At 35.2% G+C, this 16,580-nt stretch overlaps 1 protein-coding gene across 1 annotated transcript in view; it reads left to right on the top strand.

Annotated features, from left to right (window-relative positions):
• Nucleotides 1-16,580, top strand: part of LOC143242626 (whirlin-like) — a 128,433-nt gene that overhangs the window by 45,081 nt on the left and 66,772 nt on the right. Inside the window, exons 4-5 of the mRNA XM_076486105.1 lie at nt 4,264-4,389; nt 12,484-12,674. Of these exons, the coding sequence (XP_076342220.1) occupies nt 4,264-4,389; nt 12,484-12,674 (317 nt within the window). The remainder of the gene's footprint in view (nt 1-4,263; nt 4,390-12,483; nt 12,675-16,580) is intronic.

Raw genomic sequence — 16,580 nt, 5'->3', positions numbered from 1 at the left:
TTTCTGCTTGTTTCTCCAACATAGAAATTATGGCAGTTGTTGCATTGTATTTTATAAATAATGTTGGTGTTGTGTTTGTCAGTGTAGTTTTTACATAGTATGGACTTTAGTTTTGTATCTGGTTTTTAAATGAAAAAAATATGTATCCAGCAAAGGTCAGTTGCTAACTCTCTTTCTTAACCTCAAGATGACCTAAAAAGGTCGAAACGTTGTTCTGTACTTCATTTTAATAAAATTTTTAATACCAACCGTCTTTATAATACATTTTTACTTCAAGTGGGTTTCTCGTCATCATAATTAACACAACTTGTTTTCGCTGAATCACCAAATCTTTTAAGTATGTGCTTCAAAGGCTAATTATTTGATTTCGTAAAGCTAGACTCGTTCTCATAAAAAATAACAACTTTGCACTCGTTTGCAAATGTGAAAAATAGCAGTCATGCAAAGTAATTGTCCACAAACTTCCAGTTAAAGAACAATTATGCAAAACGATTCGTCACGTCTTACCAGTCAAACACCATTCTCGTAACATGGATAATGTATGTATTATTTAAAACTACGTGAAATGCTTTCATTCTCTGTAATTTTCATAAACACAGATCTGAGGAATACTCTTGAATTTTCTTTGACCCTTAGCAATTAAAATTTCTGTTACTGCTAACCCTAAATATAAACAGCAAAATGATTATTTATTTTTCTTCAATTTGATGTTGCTACTCGTGCCTTATTATATCTTTACCTGAAACACTTATTAGTCTGAAAACAACAACAACAAAAAAGGTGTTAAGAAGGGATTCAAAAATAAATTGTTGTTTTGGAAGCTAATTACAAATAGTTAACCTTCTGCTCAGAAGTAGGCCCGACGTGGCCAAGGGGGTTAAGGCACTCGACTCGTAATCTGAGGGTCGCGGGTTCGAATTACCATCGCACCAAACATGTTTGCCCTTTCAGTTGTGAGGGCGTTATAATGTGACAGTCAATCCCACTCTTCGATGGTAAAAGAGTAGCCCAAAAATTCCCTCTAGTTTTACAGTGCTAAATTAGGGACAGCTAGCGCAGATAGTAAAATTCACTCCTGTAAAGTGTGCAGTATTAGTCATTTGTGGAAAACGCACCCTACGTGTTATTAACGTGGAATATTCGTTTTTCTTCTATTTTCTATGTTAGCCATTCGTGTACAATATTTAATTTACCAATTTTTATTGTTTTCAAAAACACGTACATTTCATTACTATTTCTGCAGAATATTACGGAGCTCAAGAGCTGCCACAGCCTAACAGGAAACAGCTATGAATAGTAACTATCATATCCGTTCCAAGAGAAGAGCAAACATACAGTTAATGAACAGATTCAATAAAAGTGTCATAACAGAAAAGTTACAAGCATATAATGTTCAATCTGTATAGTAAATGTTGTTGGTTTGTCAACAATGTAACATTTAATGAACTGGTGAAATCAATACTTTATGAGTAACTCAGTGATTCGTGCTACATAAATGAAAACGTCGTTCTTCCCGTCACCCAAGCATTTTATGTTATCGATAATTATACCGAGAAGTGATAATTGATATTAAATTCTAATCAGAATGACCTGCCTAAAAAGTCAACCGAGTAATAAGTACAGCTATCTGAATGTACTTTGTTTGCGTTCCTTCTTATAAAGACAAGAATGCATTGTTTTACTAGTCGGGTAATCTAGATGTTAGCGATGTTTTCGGCCGTAATCCCAATAATATCTCATAAGGTTCGTTCATTTCAGATTGAGCGTGTCCCTAATTGCGTGTTTGGGCTAGAAGTTCAATACACCGCCTACGTATTTTATCTGATCTATAATCAACTACCAAGAGGGAACTTAGTGAGTCATGTTGCACATTTGGACAAGACGTTCAACATGATTTATGCCAAGTGTCAACATGATCTATGCCAAGTGTCAACATGATCTAAGTCATTTAAACAGTTTATCTGATCGATTAATTAGGCTGACCTCTACATTGTCCTTATATTCTATTTAAAGGACATCAAGGTATTCAGCACCAACCTCGAGCTCAGATTAATGTTTATACCCTTCTTATTAAATTTCTTATTTGCCGTACCCTCGAGGTTTATTTTTCAACAGGTATATCTATGTATTTACACACTTTAAACAAACTTTTCATTTATCTGTCGAGCTTACAGTCCGGTAAGGTATTCTGTGAAGTAGGAAACACAGCAGTGTTCTCAAGACTGAAGTGTCAGCGACATATCACGTAAAATATGTTTCATTTCCTTCTCCATCTAGATTTGAACGTACTAAGTGAACTGATATTAACTAATACGTGGAAATACCTACAGTTTATGCTGTTATTATATTTAAAGGTATTTCAAGTAGCGTAGATATGGTGAAAGATTTGTTTAATAAAGCCGTCTTCGGTATAAAATTCGAAACGTCGTCCCACTTGAGAAACAAGGGGAAGCAATCTATAAAAACAAAACTCTTCTGACATGTATATTAAAAATAGAAAAAACTAGGGAGCTACATACTACGAGAGAACAGTAAAAATGGCTGAACGTTTCGTCCCCCGCTAATACAGCGGTAAGTTTACGGATTTAGAACGCTAAATCCAGGGATTCGATTCCCATTGGTAAACTCAGCAGATAGCCCGATATGGCTTTGCTATAAGAAAACACACACACACACCCGTCACGTTTTATCTTTATCTGTTTGAAAATAATGTCATGAACACAATGAAAAAAAAAAAAAGACAGTGGGTATAATTACATATATTAATCTCCCTAGTAACGTAATTGGTAGAATACGTCTAAAACAGATAAAGTAAGCAAGTAACACGACAACATGATTGGTGAAACAAGTCTAAATCCACTAAAGCAGATCAGTAACGTAATCGATGTACGAATCAGTTCAAGTAGTTTTACTATTAGAATCAACACAACCACACTCATAATAATGTTCAAGTTACTATCAACTCAAGTTTTGCCTAGCAGCAGGGGCCATAGTTTTACAGATGGCTTTTGTTTTGTTTCGTCCAAATTTTGACACTTTACGCGATATCGGTTTGTTAGTTTGTTTTTGTTACAGAATTTAGCACAGAGCCGCATATGGACTAATCACACATATGTCCCTAATTTTGAATTGATAAAACAGAGTAACATCTAGTTAACAACACCAACTGCAAATTTATGGGTTGCAATTGTCTGATCCAACAGACATTTGACCCCTCCCTTCTCTCTATTGTAAGTGTGGAGCACTTTATGCAGTAAGAGGTCGCTAACCATGAATTCTTGGGTTCTCAGCCTGGGTAACAAGTTAATCATTAGACAACGTCCGGCCTAAGCATGAAATATTTTGCTTTGTATTCATGCAGAGCTTATGGGTTGGACCGCTTATTTTTATACTTTATTTTTTTTTCTAGTTTCCATGAAAGAAGGAATGGTGAATTTTGAGCTTGAAGACTAGCATTCCACATTATCACTTTTGGTTTGGTTTGTTTTGAATTTCGCGTAAAGCTATTCGAGGGCTATCGGCGCTAGCCGTCCCTAATTTAGCAGTGTAAAACTAGAGGGAAGACAGCTAGTCATCACCACCCACCGCCAACCCTTGGGCTACTCTTTTACCAACGAATAGTGGGATTGACCATCACACTGTAACGGCTCTACTGATGAAAGGGCGAGTATGTTTAGTGTGACGGGGATTCGAACCCGTGACCCTCAGATTACAAGTCGAATGTCTTAACCACCTGGCCATGCCAGGCCTTATCACTTTTGGCAGTCTTACCTTTTATCAGTTCTATGTCTAAGGCTATAACATGAACTTTCAGTGTTCCAATTGTACATTTCACTCAGGTACGCTGGTGGAAAAAAAATTGCATTTTTTTTCACCCGGATTTTTATTTCATTTTAAATTTGCTTGGGAAGTTCTATACTAAACTCGAGGCTGAGAAGACTGAAAGGACAAGCCACATTTGATATTTATTTTGCCGTATCTCATGATATATATCTGTATCTGTAAGGAATTAATATTAAAATCGTAAACGTTGTAACGAATACTTAAAATTAAAACAAAACTTTCCGTTTATATTGTTCCTCACATTTTTTTTTCTTTCACTTCTTCAAGTAGGTCAACCTTGTGGAAGATCTAAATCAGTTTATCTTATATGTTCATTCAGTGCGGTATTATGTTTCAGGCTTTGATTTCTCTCACACAATCATTTTTGGTTTGTCTACTTAAACAAAGATTTTGACTTACGTTTTAGCCGTGTTTCTGCAGGTGACGTTAACTGTAGAAAAAGGCTTACCTCTGGGGCTGTTGATACGTGGTGGAGTAGAAGACGGGTTGGGGATTTATGTTACTGGAGTTGAGAGTCCATCTGCTGCCGAATTAGCGGGATTACGGGTAAGTAAAATCTGTGAAATTGTGAATGGTGACAGCATATGTGTAAGTGTTAGTGAATATACACGTGGCGCTTATATTCATGTCTAATACTTGGGTCAACACAAGTGGGAAATAGCGCAACGTTAAAGCTATCACTACAGAAATAAGCGTCTTTCGAAACGTAGTCATTTCCACCAGAGCTCCTTTTGTGGATTAGTTTTCCAAGATTTACTTAACAGGTGCTGGCCGTTTCACGTACGTTTATCCATCATAAAGACTTTGCCTAAATCTTCTATAAAAGAACAGCAGACCAATGGTTCTAATATTTCTTAATTAGGCAATGTTATCTTATATACTTGAAGAAATCAGAAACAAATCAAACTAAACCCAGGAATCTGTACGACAATAATATATATATATATATTAATAGAAAGTACAAAGTATATTTGATATATAGTTGAAAGTAGACAAGGAGCACATAAGAATACATCTTTAAATTCATCTAAAGTACAGAATATATTTGGTATATAATTGAAAGTACGTTATGATCACACAGTAATATATAATTAATTTTATGGAAGGTAAATAATGTAGTTATATTTACACATATCATTGAAAGAAATACACCTTTAATTTTGTGTAGAATACATAATATAATTTTCTTCACATAAACATTTTAAGGTAAGCAAGTACTTATACAACGGAACATAAACCAAATCAATACTAAAAACGACAGAGACAAAAAGATATGCCACAACAAAAAACTAGAAAAACTAAGATACAAACAACAGAAAAGACACCAACACGACAAACCGTTGACTAACCTCATAATTAACAGATCCGACCGACAATTAAACACAGACGAGATACATCTACTTAACAAAGGACTCAACTTCGCAATAGCACCTAGGTGCATTCCAACCATAGAAATCAAAACATGTTTAGAAGACCTAGCCAGGAGACTTGTGATACTTTCTACAGAGAACAACAACAAGGAAACAACCAAAAACAACCAACAGAAAGAAGACAACTTAGATAATTTTATTGACATCCAACAGCCGAACTTTCCAGGTAAATTTAAAAATTTATATTTTCCAGAAACACCTAAAAACAACATCTTAAACGATTTTTTCAAAGAATTTTCTCACAAAACCATCAACATAATTTCACAAAACAGAAAGCTAAAAAACAATCTTACAAAAAGAGACATTAATTCCATTAAAAACCTAAAACAAGACAAAAACATAAAAAATCTAAAAGCAGATAAAAGTAACGCTATAGTCATAATGAACACGAATGAATACATCCAAAAAATGAAGAACATCCTATCAGACACGAACAAATTTAAACCAATACACACAAATCCAACAAAGACACACGAGACGCAACTAAACAAATTACTACTAAAAATAAACAAAAGCCAACACAATTTCACAAGCACTTTATTCCTACCTACGTAAGATCGACTCACGCACACCACAAATATACGGCATCCCCAAACCTCATAAACCAGATTGTCCATTACGACCAATAATGTCCACATATGAATCGTTTAATTACAATCTTGGTAAATACATAGCATGGGCATTCTCCAAATATGTAACATCAGCCAGCTCATTCATCAAAGACTCTTTTTATTTCAAGTCTAATCTAAATCAACTTAATCATAAAGCCTTAATGGCCAGTTTCGATGCTATATCCCTCTTTACAGAAGTTCCAACCACTGAAGCCTGCAAGATAGCCTTAGAACTCTATATCCGAGACCCTAACCCAACTATAGACATTCCCAGTAACCAATTAGCAACCCTCATAGAATTCACCACGATAAAGACAAACTTCAAGTTCAACAACCACAACTATATACAAACAAATGGCCTAAGCATGGGCAACCCAGTATCACCAGTTCTAGCCAATATTTTTATGACACAAGTTGAAACACAAGCAATTAACACAGCATTACATCCACCACTATACTGGTACAGATATGTAGATGACACGGTTGCGGGATTCAGATCTACAGAACACATACTTAATTTTTTCAGTCACATTAATTCTATACATCCCAACATTAACTTCACATGTGAACAGGAAGAAAGCAATCAAATATCATTTCTTAACCTCAAAATTACAAGAACCGACACACAATTCAAAATAGAAATCCACCGAAAAATCACCCATACTGGACTACATATTCCTTGGGACTCAGCACATGAAACAAAACAAAAACTCAACATACTAAGAAACCAAATAAACACAGCCATAAAACTATGCTTACCAGATAAAATTAACGATGAATTACACAAAATAAAACTATACTTCATCAACATCAATAAGTTTCCTCCACAAACCGTAGAAAACATACGCACACACCTAGAGAGAAAGCAAAATCAACCAACAAAAATAAATATATCTCACGAATCAAAAAATCACGAAACCATATACTGCTGCATACAACATATTCCCGACATCAGCAGACAAATAACCAACATTTGGCAAAAACTAATAACAAAATATGACATTCCAGTTAATACCAAATTTATTCAAAAACCAGGCACAAAACTGAGGTCTATACTATGTAAAAACTACACTGACAAACACCACACCAACATTATTTATAAAATACAATGTGATAACTGCCACGACTTCTATATTGGAGAAACAAGTAGAAAAATGGAAACCAGATTCAAAGAACATAAAAAGTCACCTTCACACGTTTTCGAACACTGCAAGTCAAATAAACACAACATAACCATAGAAAACACTCATATACTAAATAAAGAAAACAAACATAAACAAACGCAAAATTAAAGAAGCCTTACTTATACAACAACTTAAACCCAAAATAAACCAATATAAAGGAACGCCTTTATACCTATATTAAATATAATAAAATAAAATTATATATTCAAACATCTAACATCGCCCTCTACATTCCGACACTCAGTTACACAACCCCTTCCAAACATGTGGTCAGCTTCCGGTCAGTTACCTCTTTCCTTTGTGAACCTGACGATGACCGAAGAAGGTCGAAACGTTGTTCGCTCTTCTAAGTAAAATATTTTCTCAACCCAAACGAGCCGTTTTTGCATATATATTTCTCTACAAGTGGGTTTTCTCGACATCACAAATAAGCGTATTGTTTCACGAAAAACAAAGATATGATAAAACACATAAGACATTAATATGAAGCAGAATCCGTATTCCTTACACGTACAGGACTTGCTGAATCTGCACAGTATTAATGTATTAATGTTTTATTCATTGAAATGTTAGTTCACTCGCTTAAAATTCCCACCCAGAAATGTTTCAAAATACCATTTTAAGCCATTGCTAACACACATTTTCATATTACTAAAAAAGAAAAGACGACTAAAAATAACTTGAAAAATAAAATTTTAAAGTGAAAGTACAATCCTTTGAAGTTCCAAATTTCGATATTAATTTGAATAAGTCCACGATTCATCTCTTCAGATCTTCTTTATTATGAGTTAGATAAATGTTTTCTCGGGCGATGAAAAATAAGTGCTTGCGTTACGAACTAATAAAAATAACAATTTTCCTTGTTATGAACACTAACGAGTAAAAATATTATAGTTTCTCATTTTTTAACTGTGAGCAATAAAGTATAACCCTGTTGTTAAAACGCTGCTGTTGTTGTTGTTTTGAATTAAGTACAAAGCTGCACAATGGGCTGTCTGTGCTCTGCCCACCATGGGTATCGAAAGCCGGTTTTTAGCGTTGTAAGTCCGCAAACATACCGCTGAGCCACTGGAGGGCAACTTGTGAATATAGTGCCAGGAGTGGGGTCCGAACCCTGAAAACGCTGAAGTGACAATTTATTATTATTATTTTCTAACTGATTATTAGAAAAACTACAAACGTCGGAAAGTTTGTTTCTCTCTTGAATTTAGCGAAAGGCTACTAGATGGCCTTTTACTGCATTGCTCATCCCTGATTTTGTTGTTGTTTTGAATTAAGCACAAAACTACTCAATGGGCTCTCTGTGCTCTGCCCACCACGGGTATCGAAACCCAAATTTTAGCGTTGTAAGTCCCCATACATACCGCTGAGGGGCCCCTGATTTTGAGTTAATATACTAGAATAGTAGAGTTAGACCGTCGATTTTCCTACGCACCCACAACTTCAAAACATTTTTCTCTTTGTTGGCTGTAATGCGAGGGTGTGAACCATGGATTCAGAGTCCGTCCCCTATGCTAGCCACTGGGCCAAAGTCAGCCTACGTTGAAAAGTAATAAAATGAAATTGTATAAGTGGTCAGGTTTATCGCTGAAACACCGATGAAAGGGGACAAGGAGAAATAAACAAAACTTGACATTTCTGGAAGTTGAAAAATATAAAATTATGGTAGATTAAAAAACAAAAAATTATAAGCTCTGTTGTTGTAAAAGGTGACAAATGGAAAATACGTATGTATTTAATTTTAACAGGTTAGTAGTAAACAAATTATAGCCATATTTTAGAAACTGAGGGCTTGCGGCTTCCAAAGCCCTCCAGTGGCACAGTAGTATGTCAGCGGATTTACAACGCTAGAAACCAGGTTTTGATACCCGTGATAGGAAGAGCACAGATAGCCCATTGAGAGACTTTGTGTTTGACTTCAAATAAACAAAAACAAAGCAGCTACAAGTAAACGAAATGTAACTCTATTGTTACCTATTTTGGAAAGTAATGATTTTGTAGTTAAAAACGAATGATTGGTACTTGTTTTATTATTTAGAATTAAATGAATAATTAAAATCAGTGTTTGGAATTGTGTAAATATAAAACATCGAGTTTAGTTATTTATTAGATTTTGTAGTCGTTGTAAAAGGATGACACATAAAATATGATTCTGTTGTTATAAATACTGGTAAGGTAATCAGACAGCAGTCTTTGAAGATGTTCTGTTAATCTCGCTGACAGGTAAGTACACAAAATCACCTTTATAAACAGTCTACAATAAACAGCCAGGAAATATTAATAAATTAAACATACTTTAATCACCACACTGAAGAAAGATACGTAAAAAAACACTTCCTTATTATACCTATCATACAAGGCATTAATTACTTGTGTTGTCGTGGAAACAAGAATAAAATGGGAATATTTTGTAAAAACGTCAGAGCGATCTGTAAAAATCTGTGCGACAGATTTAAACAAACAAACGTGAAAATGAAAATGTAGCCACTCGTTTTATTCGTGCTGTGTGGTCGAAATGTTATATGTATATATATATATATACATGCTAATTTTTATCTAGTTAAGTGTTACTCGATCATGTGGTACAGCCCTAGATTTCAAGAGCCGCATTCGAGTCCGTGCAATCAATACTCCAATTATTTCCCGCAAGAGGAAATAAAAACTGTTGTTTACTGTGTTTGCATTATGAGAGAGGGCGCTCGGCTCGTAATTTGAGGGTTGCGAGTTCAAATCCTCTTCTCATCAAAAACGCTCGCTCTCTTAGTCGTGGGGACGTTATAACGTGATGGTCAATCCCACTATTCGTTGGTAAAAGAGTAGCCCAAGAGCTGGCAGTGGATGGTGATGACTAAGTGCCTTCCCTCTAGTCTTACGCTGCTAAATTGGAGACGGCTAGTGCAGATAGCTCTCGAGAAGCTTTGCACGAAATTCAAAAACCAAACAAACAAAAACCATTATGAGAGTGACGTTGTCAGATAGTCTAAGTGGCTTTGCCATAAATACAAATATTTATTTAGTTTTCGATATCGCATTAGTTGTTAAAAAAAAGGGCCAATACATCATCAGAAGTAGTGTTAGTAATATCTCATAGTCGCGTAACGTACGATGCGTTATTTTTCAGATTCGTCTTCCAGTCGCTGCGCTAGTCTGTGTGTGGAAATAATATCTCTCTTGTTCTGTATGAAACTCTTTCTAAATGGTCGTGTTGCCTCAGTTCAAAAGAGATTCCAGATACGTCATTATTCTCATTACGATCTCTGAAAGGAGTTTCACTTGAGATATCTTCGTACCCAAATTAGTTTAATCAGACTTTCGCGCGCGCATAAGTGGCGGAATCGATTAGATCTTGAATGAATGTCCTATATTCTTCGTCATTGAAAACTGTTGTTTACTTCTAGGATGTATAGTTATTTATATTCCCCACTAAAAAAAGAGTTCTCTCAGCTGAACGACTAGCTCGTTCTAGTCTAGGCCTAGCACTTGCCTTTCCTTCATCTCACCATGTGCCAGGGTTTTTATCTTAAAATGATAGAAAGTTTAGTTGTGCACTTTCCTTTTTAGAAAGAAAAAGAAAGAATAAAAACCAAAATGATTGGATATTTGTAAATAACCGCCAGGAGAACCATTTTACACTTTAATAAAACTTTTAATATTTTTATTAATTTCTCGCTAGTTTTCCTACCTTTACTTTCGACTCTTCACCCGGAAAACTGTCTTTATGTCGCTATAGCAACCACTTCTCTCTCTCTTGCTAAACACTTTCTACTGGGACATAAACAAAATATAAGTAATCTTCGGTAACTTATTTAAATTCAACAAATTCATCAATGACTGACAGGAAATATTACATTTGCGGTTCTTTCGTTTCTATTATTAGCTTCGGTTAAGCTACTCTGTGATTCATAGCAGATTATTTTGTTCCAACGAACCTTCATTTTACTATATGCAGCCACTGACCCAAACAAAGCGTGTATCAATTTTATGTAAACACCCCCCGTGTCAAATACTTTTATTTATTTGTTGAATTTCGTGTTCACATTTTCTGCATCTTTCTCAAAATTCAACTTAAAACTTAGTTCTTTTTTGTGGCTACTACTGCCCTTACACGTGAAGAAATTGACATTTAATACACTAGTTCCCCGTCCGCGAAATTTCTCATCTCCATTCATGCCATTTATTGTAGCGCCATCTATTAGAGTATTAAAGAAAGATGATGTATAGTAATCAACCTTCAGATTCCTATTCATATTTTTATGTCACTATGTGGCGAGTGATGCTGTTTATTTGTTTGGTTTGAATTTCGCAAAAGGCTTCACGAGGATTATCGGCACCAGCCGTCCCTAATTTAGCATTACGACTAGAGGGAAGGCAACTAGTCATCACCACCCACCGCCAACTCTTGGACTACTCTTTTACCAACGAATAGTGGAATTGACCGTCACGTTATAACACCCCCACGGCTAAGAGGGTGAGCATGTTTGGTGTGACGGGGATTCGAATTCCTCGACCCTCAGATTACGAGTCAGTGCCTTAACCACCTGGCCATGCAGGGCCTCATTTCTGTGGTTGTTTCTGTTCTTAGTTTCCTGCCGTTATTTGTTTTTCTTGATATTTCTACTACATTTTATTTGTTCGTATTTTGTTAGCTTATTTCTTCTTGAATTTTTACTTTTATCTATTTCCGCTATTATTTATTATTATTGTTGTAATTATTGCTATTTTAGTCCTCTTTTGTATTCACGTTTGAACTGAAGTCTTTGTTCGTGGCAGACATTTAGGTAGCAGGCACAGTACGAAAGTTGCATCAACTTTTACCTTAATAATGTTCGTTGCTTAGAAACGATAATGCGGACTCTAATGAACATTATAATTAGTTTCAGTACTACGCACGCGCTTTTTTTTTTTTTATAATTCAACAGACCACACGGTCTCTAAAGTCGTTGCTTTTCATCAGGTACATTGATTTCAGAAAAGTTGTGCACTAGAATTTAAATAAGGATTAAAACGCACGGGTGAACGTTTTCCAGCTGTACACTGAAATCCTTCAGAGTGGCCTTTCCCAGAGCATGACTACAAAGTATGATTTAAGTCAAGTAAACAAATTTCGGGTTTTACTCTCGACACTGTCGTGATCACTATCGGTCTGAAGCTTCAATCATTTTCATTTGAACAAGGAAAGTGTCACAACTGGTTAATCCAATGATATGTTTTTTTTTTGTTTCTTTGTTTTTCTCATGTGCAACAGAGATTTAAAAAACCAACTGAACTTATATATAAAGGTTTGGGTATTTAACTCGATTTCCGTGATTATCAAATTGGTCCACCTGGTAACATGACAAATTGTAAGGAATTTCTGATTAAATATATATATATATATTTCCCTACAGACTCAAGTTTTATCGATTTTTCTTATAGGTTGGTGATCAAATACTGTCAGTAAACGACCAGGACTTTCAAACAATCTCACACGACAAGGCTGTCGACATTTTGAAATTTTCCCCTCTCATGAAAATGACCGTTCGATACGTAGGAAAGATTCCCCTTGCCTGCACGCCATACAGCGGACAACCTTGGTACCAAGACCATCAACAGCTATCATCCCCACGGTGAGCCCACGAAAAACGTTTTGTGTTTATATCTTTACGAAAAAGGTTGGGTTAATTCAATGTAACCCACATGTTAGTCTTAGCAACAGTTGATTGTATGATTCAAGAACTTGTCTTACATCAGTAAGTACAAAAATAACTGATCAATGTTTTTCAAAGCCTAAAAATGAAATTTATAACTAGTTGTTAGCCCCCTAGTGGCTCAGCGGTATGTCTGTAAACTTACAACGCTAAAAACCGGGTTTCGATACTCGTGGTTGGCAGAGCACAGATAGCAAATTGTGTAGCTTTGTGCTTATTTCAAAACAACTAGTTGTTATTTTCAATGACGTCATTACAATATACACAATACTGATTTAAAGGTATGTGAATAACCAAATAAGTAGTTCATTCAATAAAGTAAAGTGGATTGAATAAGATGGCAGTAATACTTTACTTTTTGGTTTGTTTGTTTTTTAAGTTAAGCACAAAACTACGCAATAGACTATCTCACCTCTGCAAACCACGAGTATCGAAACTCGGTTTTTGGCGTTTTAATTCTGCAAACATAGCGCTTTATACTCTTTTTTTATAAATGTTTTAAATAATATAGAGTTTGTTTTTGTGAGTATCAAAGAGGTTGAACATACTAAATTAAAACGATTTTGGAGCTTCTCATGTCTTCACGGTCCTACTTTATCTGACGACCGTGCATCTTATCGATAGCCCAGCAACGAAGTTACCATTGAAAACTGTTCAAAATGAATACATGGTTCATTCTTCAGGTGCTTGGAATGTACATTAGTTGAACATATATGTTGTGAAGGCAAAATGTGCACACGTCATTAGTGTCTTCTTTTCTACACAGAAACTGTTCTTAATTTTGTAAAACTTACTGCAATCTCTTTTTGAGTGGTCCCAGTGCCCCAAGTTCATTCATATTTCTTTGCTATCTAACACCATTAATTATAAAGAATGTCTTCACCTTGGAAGTTATAAATTCTCACATCCGAACATATCTTTATGATCTGAATATGTGAATATTCTAAATCAAAGAGAACTATTGCATACCATTCCCAAAAGCAATCAGTTTTCGATGATATTACATTGCCTATGAACGCTAAAATGTAGTTTTAATAAATGCCGTTTTATGGCGACTTTATATATGTTGTAGTTTTTTACGTGATTTGCTAATTTACATGTTCATAATCATTTTACTGTAATATAGCCCTCTTTACAATAGCGTTTAATGTCGTTATATTTATGTCACAAGATAAAATCAAATGCCAAATAGCACCGAATACGATATTATAATGAACTTCCGATTCCAGAACACAATTATGAACAAAACTGGAAGAAACTGAGATCACACACAGTTTACATTGGCGTATATGGCCTGAACTATATAAAAGCTATTGTTACAAGGGAGCACACTTAATCGGCTAAATTATCGGCTAAGTCCCTAATTTATCAGTGCAAGACTAGAGGGAAGGCAGCTAGTCATCACCACCCACCACCAACTCTTAAGCTACTCTACCAACGAATAGTGAGATTGACCGTTACATTATAACGCCCCCACGGCTGAAAAGGCGAGCATGTTTAGTGCGACGGGGATTCGAACCTGCGACCCTCAGATTACGAGTCGAACGCCTTAATCCATTTGGCCATGTCGGGCCCTGACTTTATTTACAGAGAACGACTTGTAATGTAAATCATTTGTTGACGAATCTTAACTCTAATTTTAATAATTAAGTGTTTCAAATTACTTCGAACTAACTGACTTGCTTTATTTTATATCAACTAATAGCAACTGGGTATCCTGTGTTGTAAGCGATAACACTATGTAACACACATTTTGTTTCTGGATAGTATGTGTTATTTCTTAATTGCTTATTTTGTAAAAGTACAGAAAATGGCCATTATTCCCTTCAAACTTTGCTTTTGTGACCTGAGTAATGAAATTTAGATATTAAACTATTTTCTTTGTAAAAACTGGCAAATTTGCACATTTTCATTTACATAAGGTATGAATAAAACAACATATGAATCAAGATTTACATGTATTTATACTGAAGTAATACAAAAAATGAACAAAAATGTTTAGAAGTGAGTAGTTTTTCGAGATGTGTGACTGTAATGTAAATCACTTTCACATATCAGCCCCCAAATATTGTCTCCCATCATGTTTTCGCCATACGCTCCCAGGTCACAAAAGCAAAGTTTGAAGAAAAAAATAGGTCTTTTCCATTTACTTTAGGCATAAGCAATTAGGAAATAACACTTTCTGCCCAGGAACAAGAAAAAGTAAAAATTATGTTGCATATTACAATATGTACTAACAAAACGTTTTAATGTCTATCCGTCAAATATCATTTAATGAGATACCTTCGTTTGCAGTACGATTTTTAGTTTTTTCTCTAAACAGGTAGCTTGCTCTGATAGCAAGTTAATTATAATAACTTGTAATTGAATCGGTGAATTCAAAAGGGGCCCAAGTCCACAATTTTTCAAAATTGAGATATTATATGTTTAATGATCTTTAAGAGACAAGCTATCTGATTTTGGCAACAAAGGTCCCAAGTTCACAATAATGTATTGATTATTCACAGCATTTAAAATGCATTGAGTGCAAGAGGGGCCCAACTCCAGGACTTGAGCTTCTCTTGCATGGATTTAGCTTAATGCCGTAAGTGGCAGCACTAGTCATCCAAGATGGCAGAGCCCATGCAGCATGAGTTTGATTCAAGTGATGAAGATATTAGGCCGAAAAGAAAGCGTAATGAACAAGAATGGGCCAGAAACAAGCAAAATAGATTACGTGCTAAAGGCAAAGAATGACATGCTTGATTTCAAATCCCACCTTGGTCAGTTTTATACAAAGTCAGACAGAAAGGATGGAGAGAAATACATAGTTAGCAAATACAAGGTGTTCAGATTCAGTGCAGATTTCAGAAATGACAGTTTCCAAAAATATGTCTGCTCAGGTCACAACCAGATTCTGCCTTCTAAAGCCCTCGGTCAGGGTTGTTACATATCCAGAAAAGCCACTCTACGGTAAACAACTTAATGTAAAGGCAGCAAAAGTAAAGGATGTTCAAAAATTGACAAAATATTTTTCACCAGAGGTTCAGCAGTTCCTCAGCAAGTTAACAGTTTGTGATACTAGGGGTGAAGATGAGTCTGACTTTGAAGATTAGATACCATGAGAATGATGTACCTCATGATAACCTGTCCCCCTTTCAGAATGAAAAACTCATTTTACTGGCAGTTATCATGTATCAGAACAATAGTTTGGATATAAATTGATGTTAAGAAGTGTTAAAAATATGACAGAATAAGAAATAAAGACATCCTCAGATGAAAAATATGTGGTATGTTCATTCTCTTTAGATTTTACTATTGTTTAATTCAAAAGGGCCCAAGTCCAGATACTTTAGTTTGCCAACCCTCTGAAATGTAAAGAGTGAAGTGCTTCATATCATAGCATTTGTAAGCTATGAACTGGTGCTATAGTAAACTGATGCTGGGTAAAGTATGAATCATTTGGCATATCCTCCCTTTAAGATATGCAATTAAGTTGATTTCCTGCAAAAACATATTTCTTGGACTTGGGCCCCTTTTGAATTCACCGATTCAATTTATTTTCTATCAATTTGGAGAAAACTAGATAACCTATGTCACAGGTAGAAACGCACTTGCAGCCAGTTATTATTTCTGGGTGATTAAAGTTAATATTAGAGATTGTTTTCTCTTTTTGCTAAGATACATCTAAGAAATTTCCACACATTTTTTAGCATTTCGTGATTTTTTTTTCTCCACAAATTTCAACGAAAGACTGTGATTGCCTATCTTTCCGATTTTAGTCTTTAAAAAATTGTTTTTCCCAGAGAGGTTTGCGAACTCTAGTTAACTAAGCTTACTGGTGTC

Source organism: Tachypleus tridentatus, chromosome 2 (assembly GCF_004210375.1).
Source record: "Tachypleus tridentatus isolate NWPU-2018 chromosome 2, ASM421037v1, whole genome shotgun sequence".
NCBI classification, from domain to species: domain Eukaryota; kingdom Metazoa; phylum Arthropoda; class Merostomata; order Xiphosura; family Limulidae; genus Tachypleus; species Tachypleus tridentatus.
The sequence above is the reverse complement of the archived record's forward strand: the minus strand, read 5'-3'. Positions and strand labels throughout refer to the sequence as shown.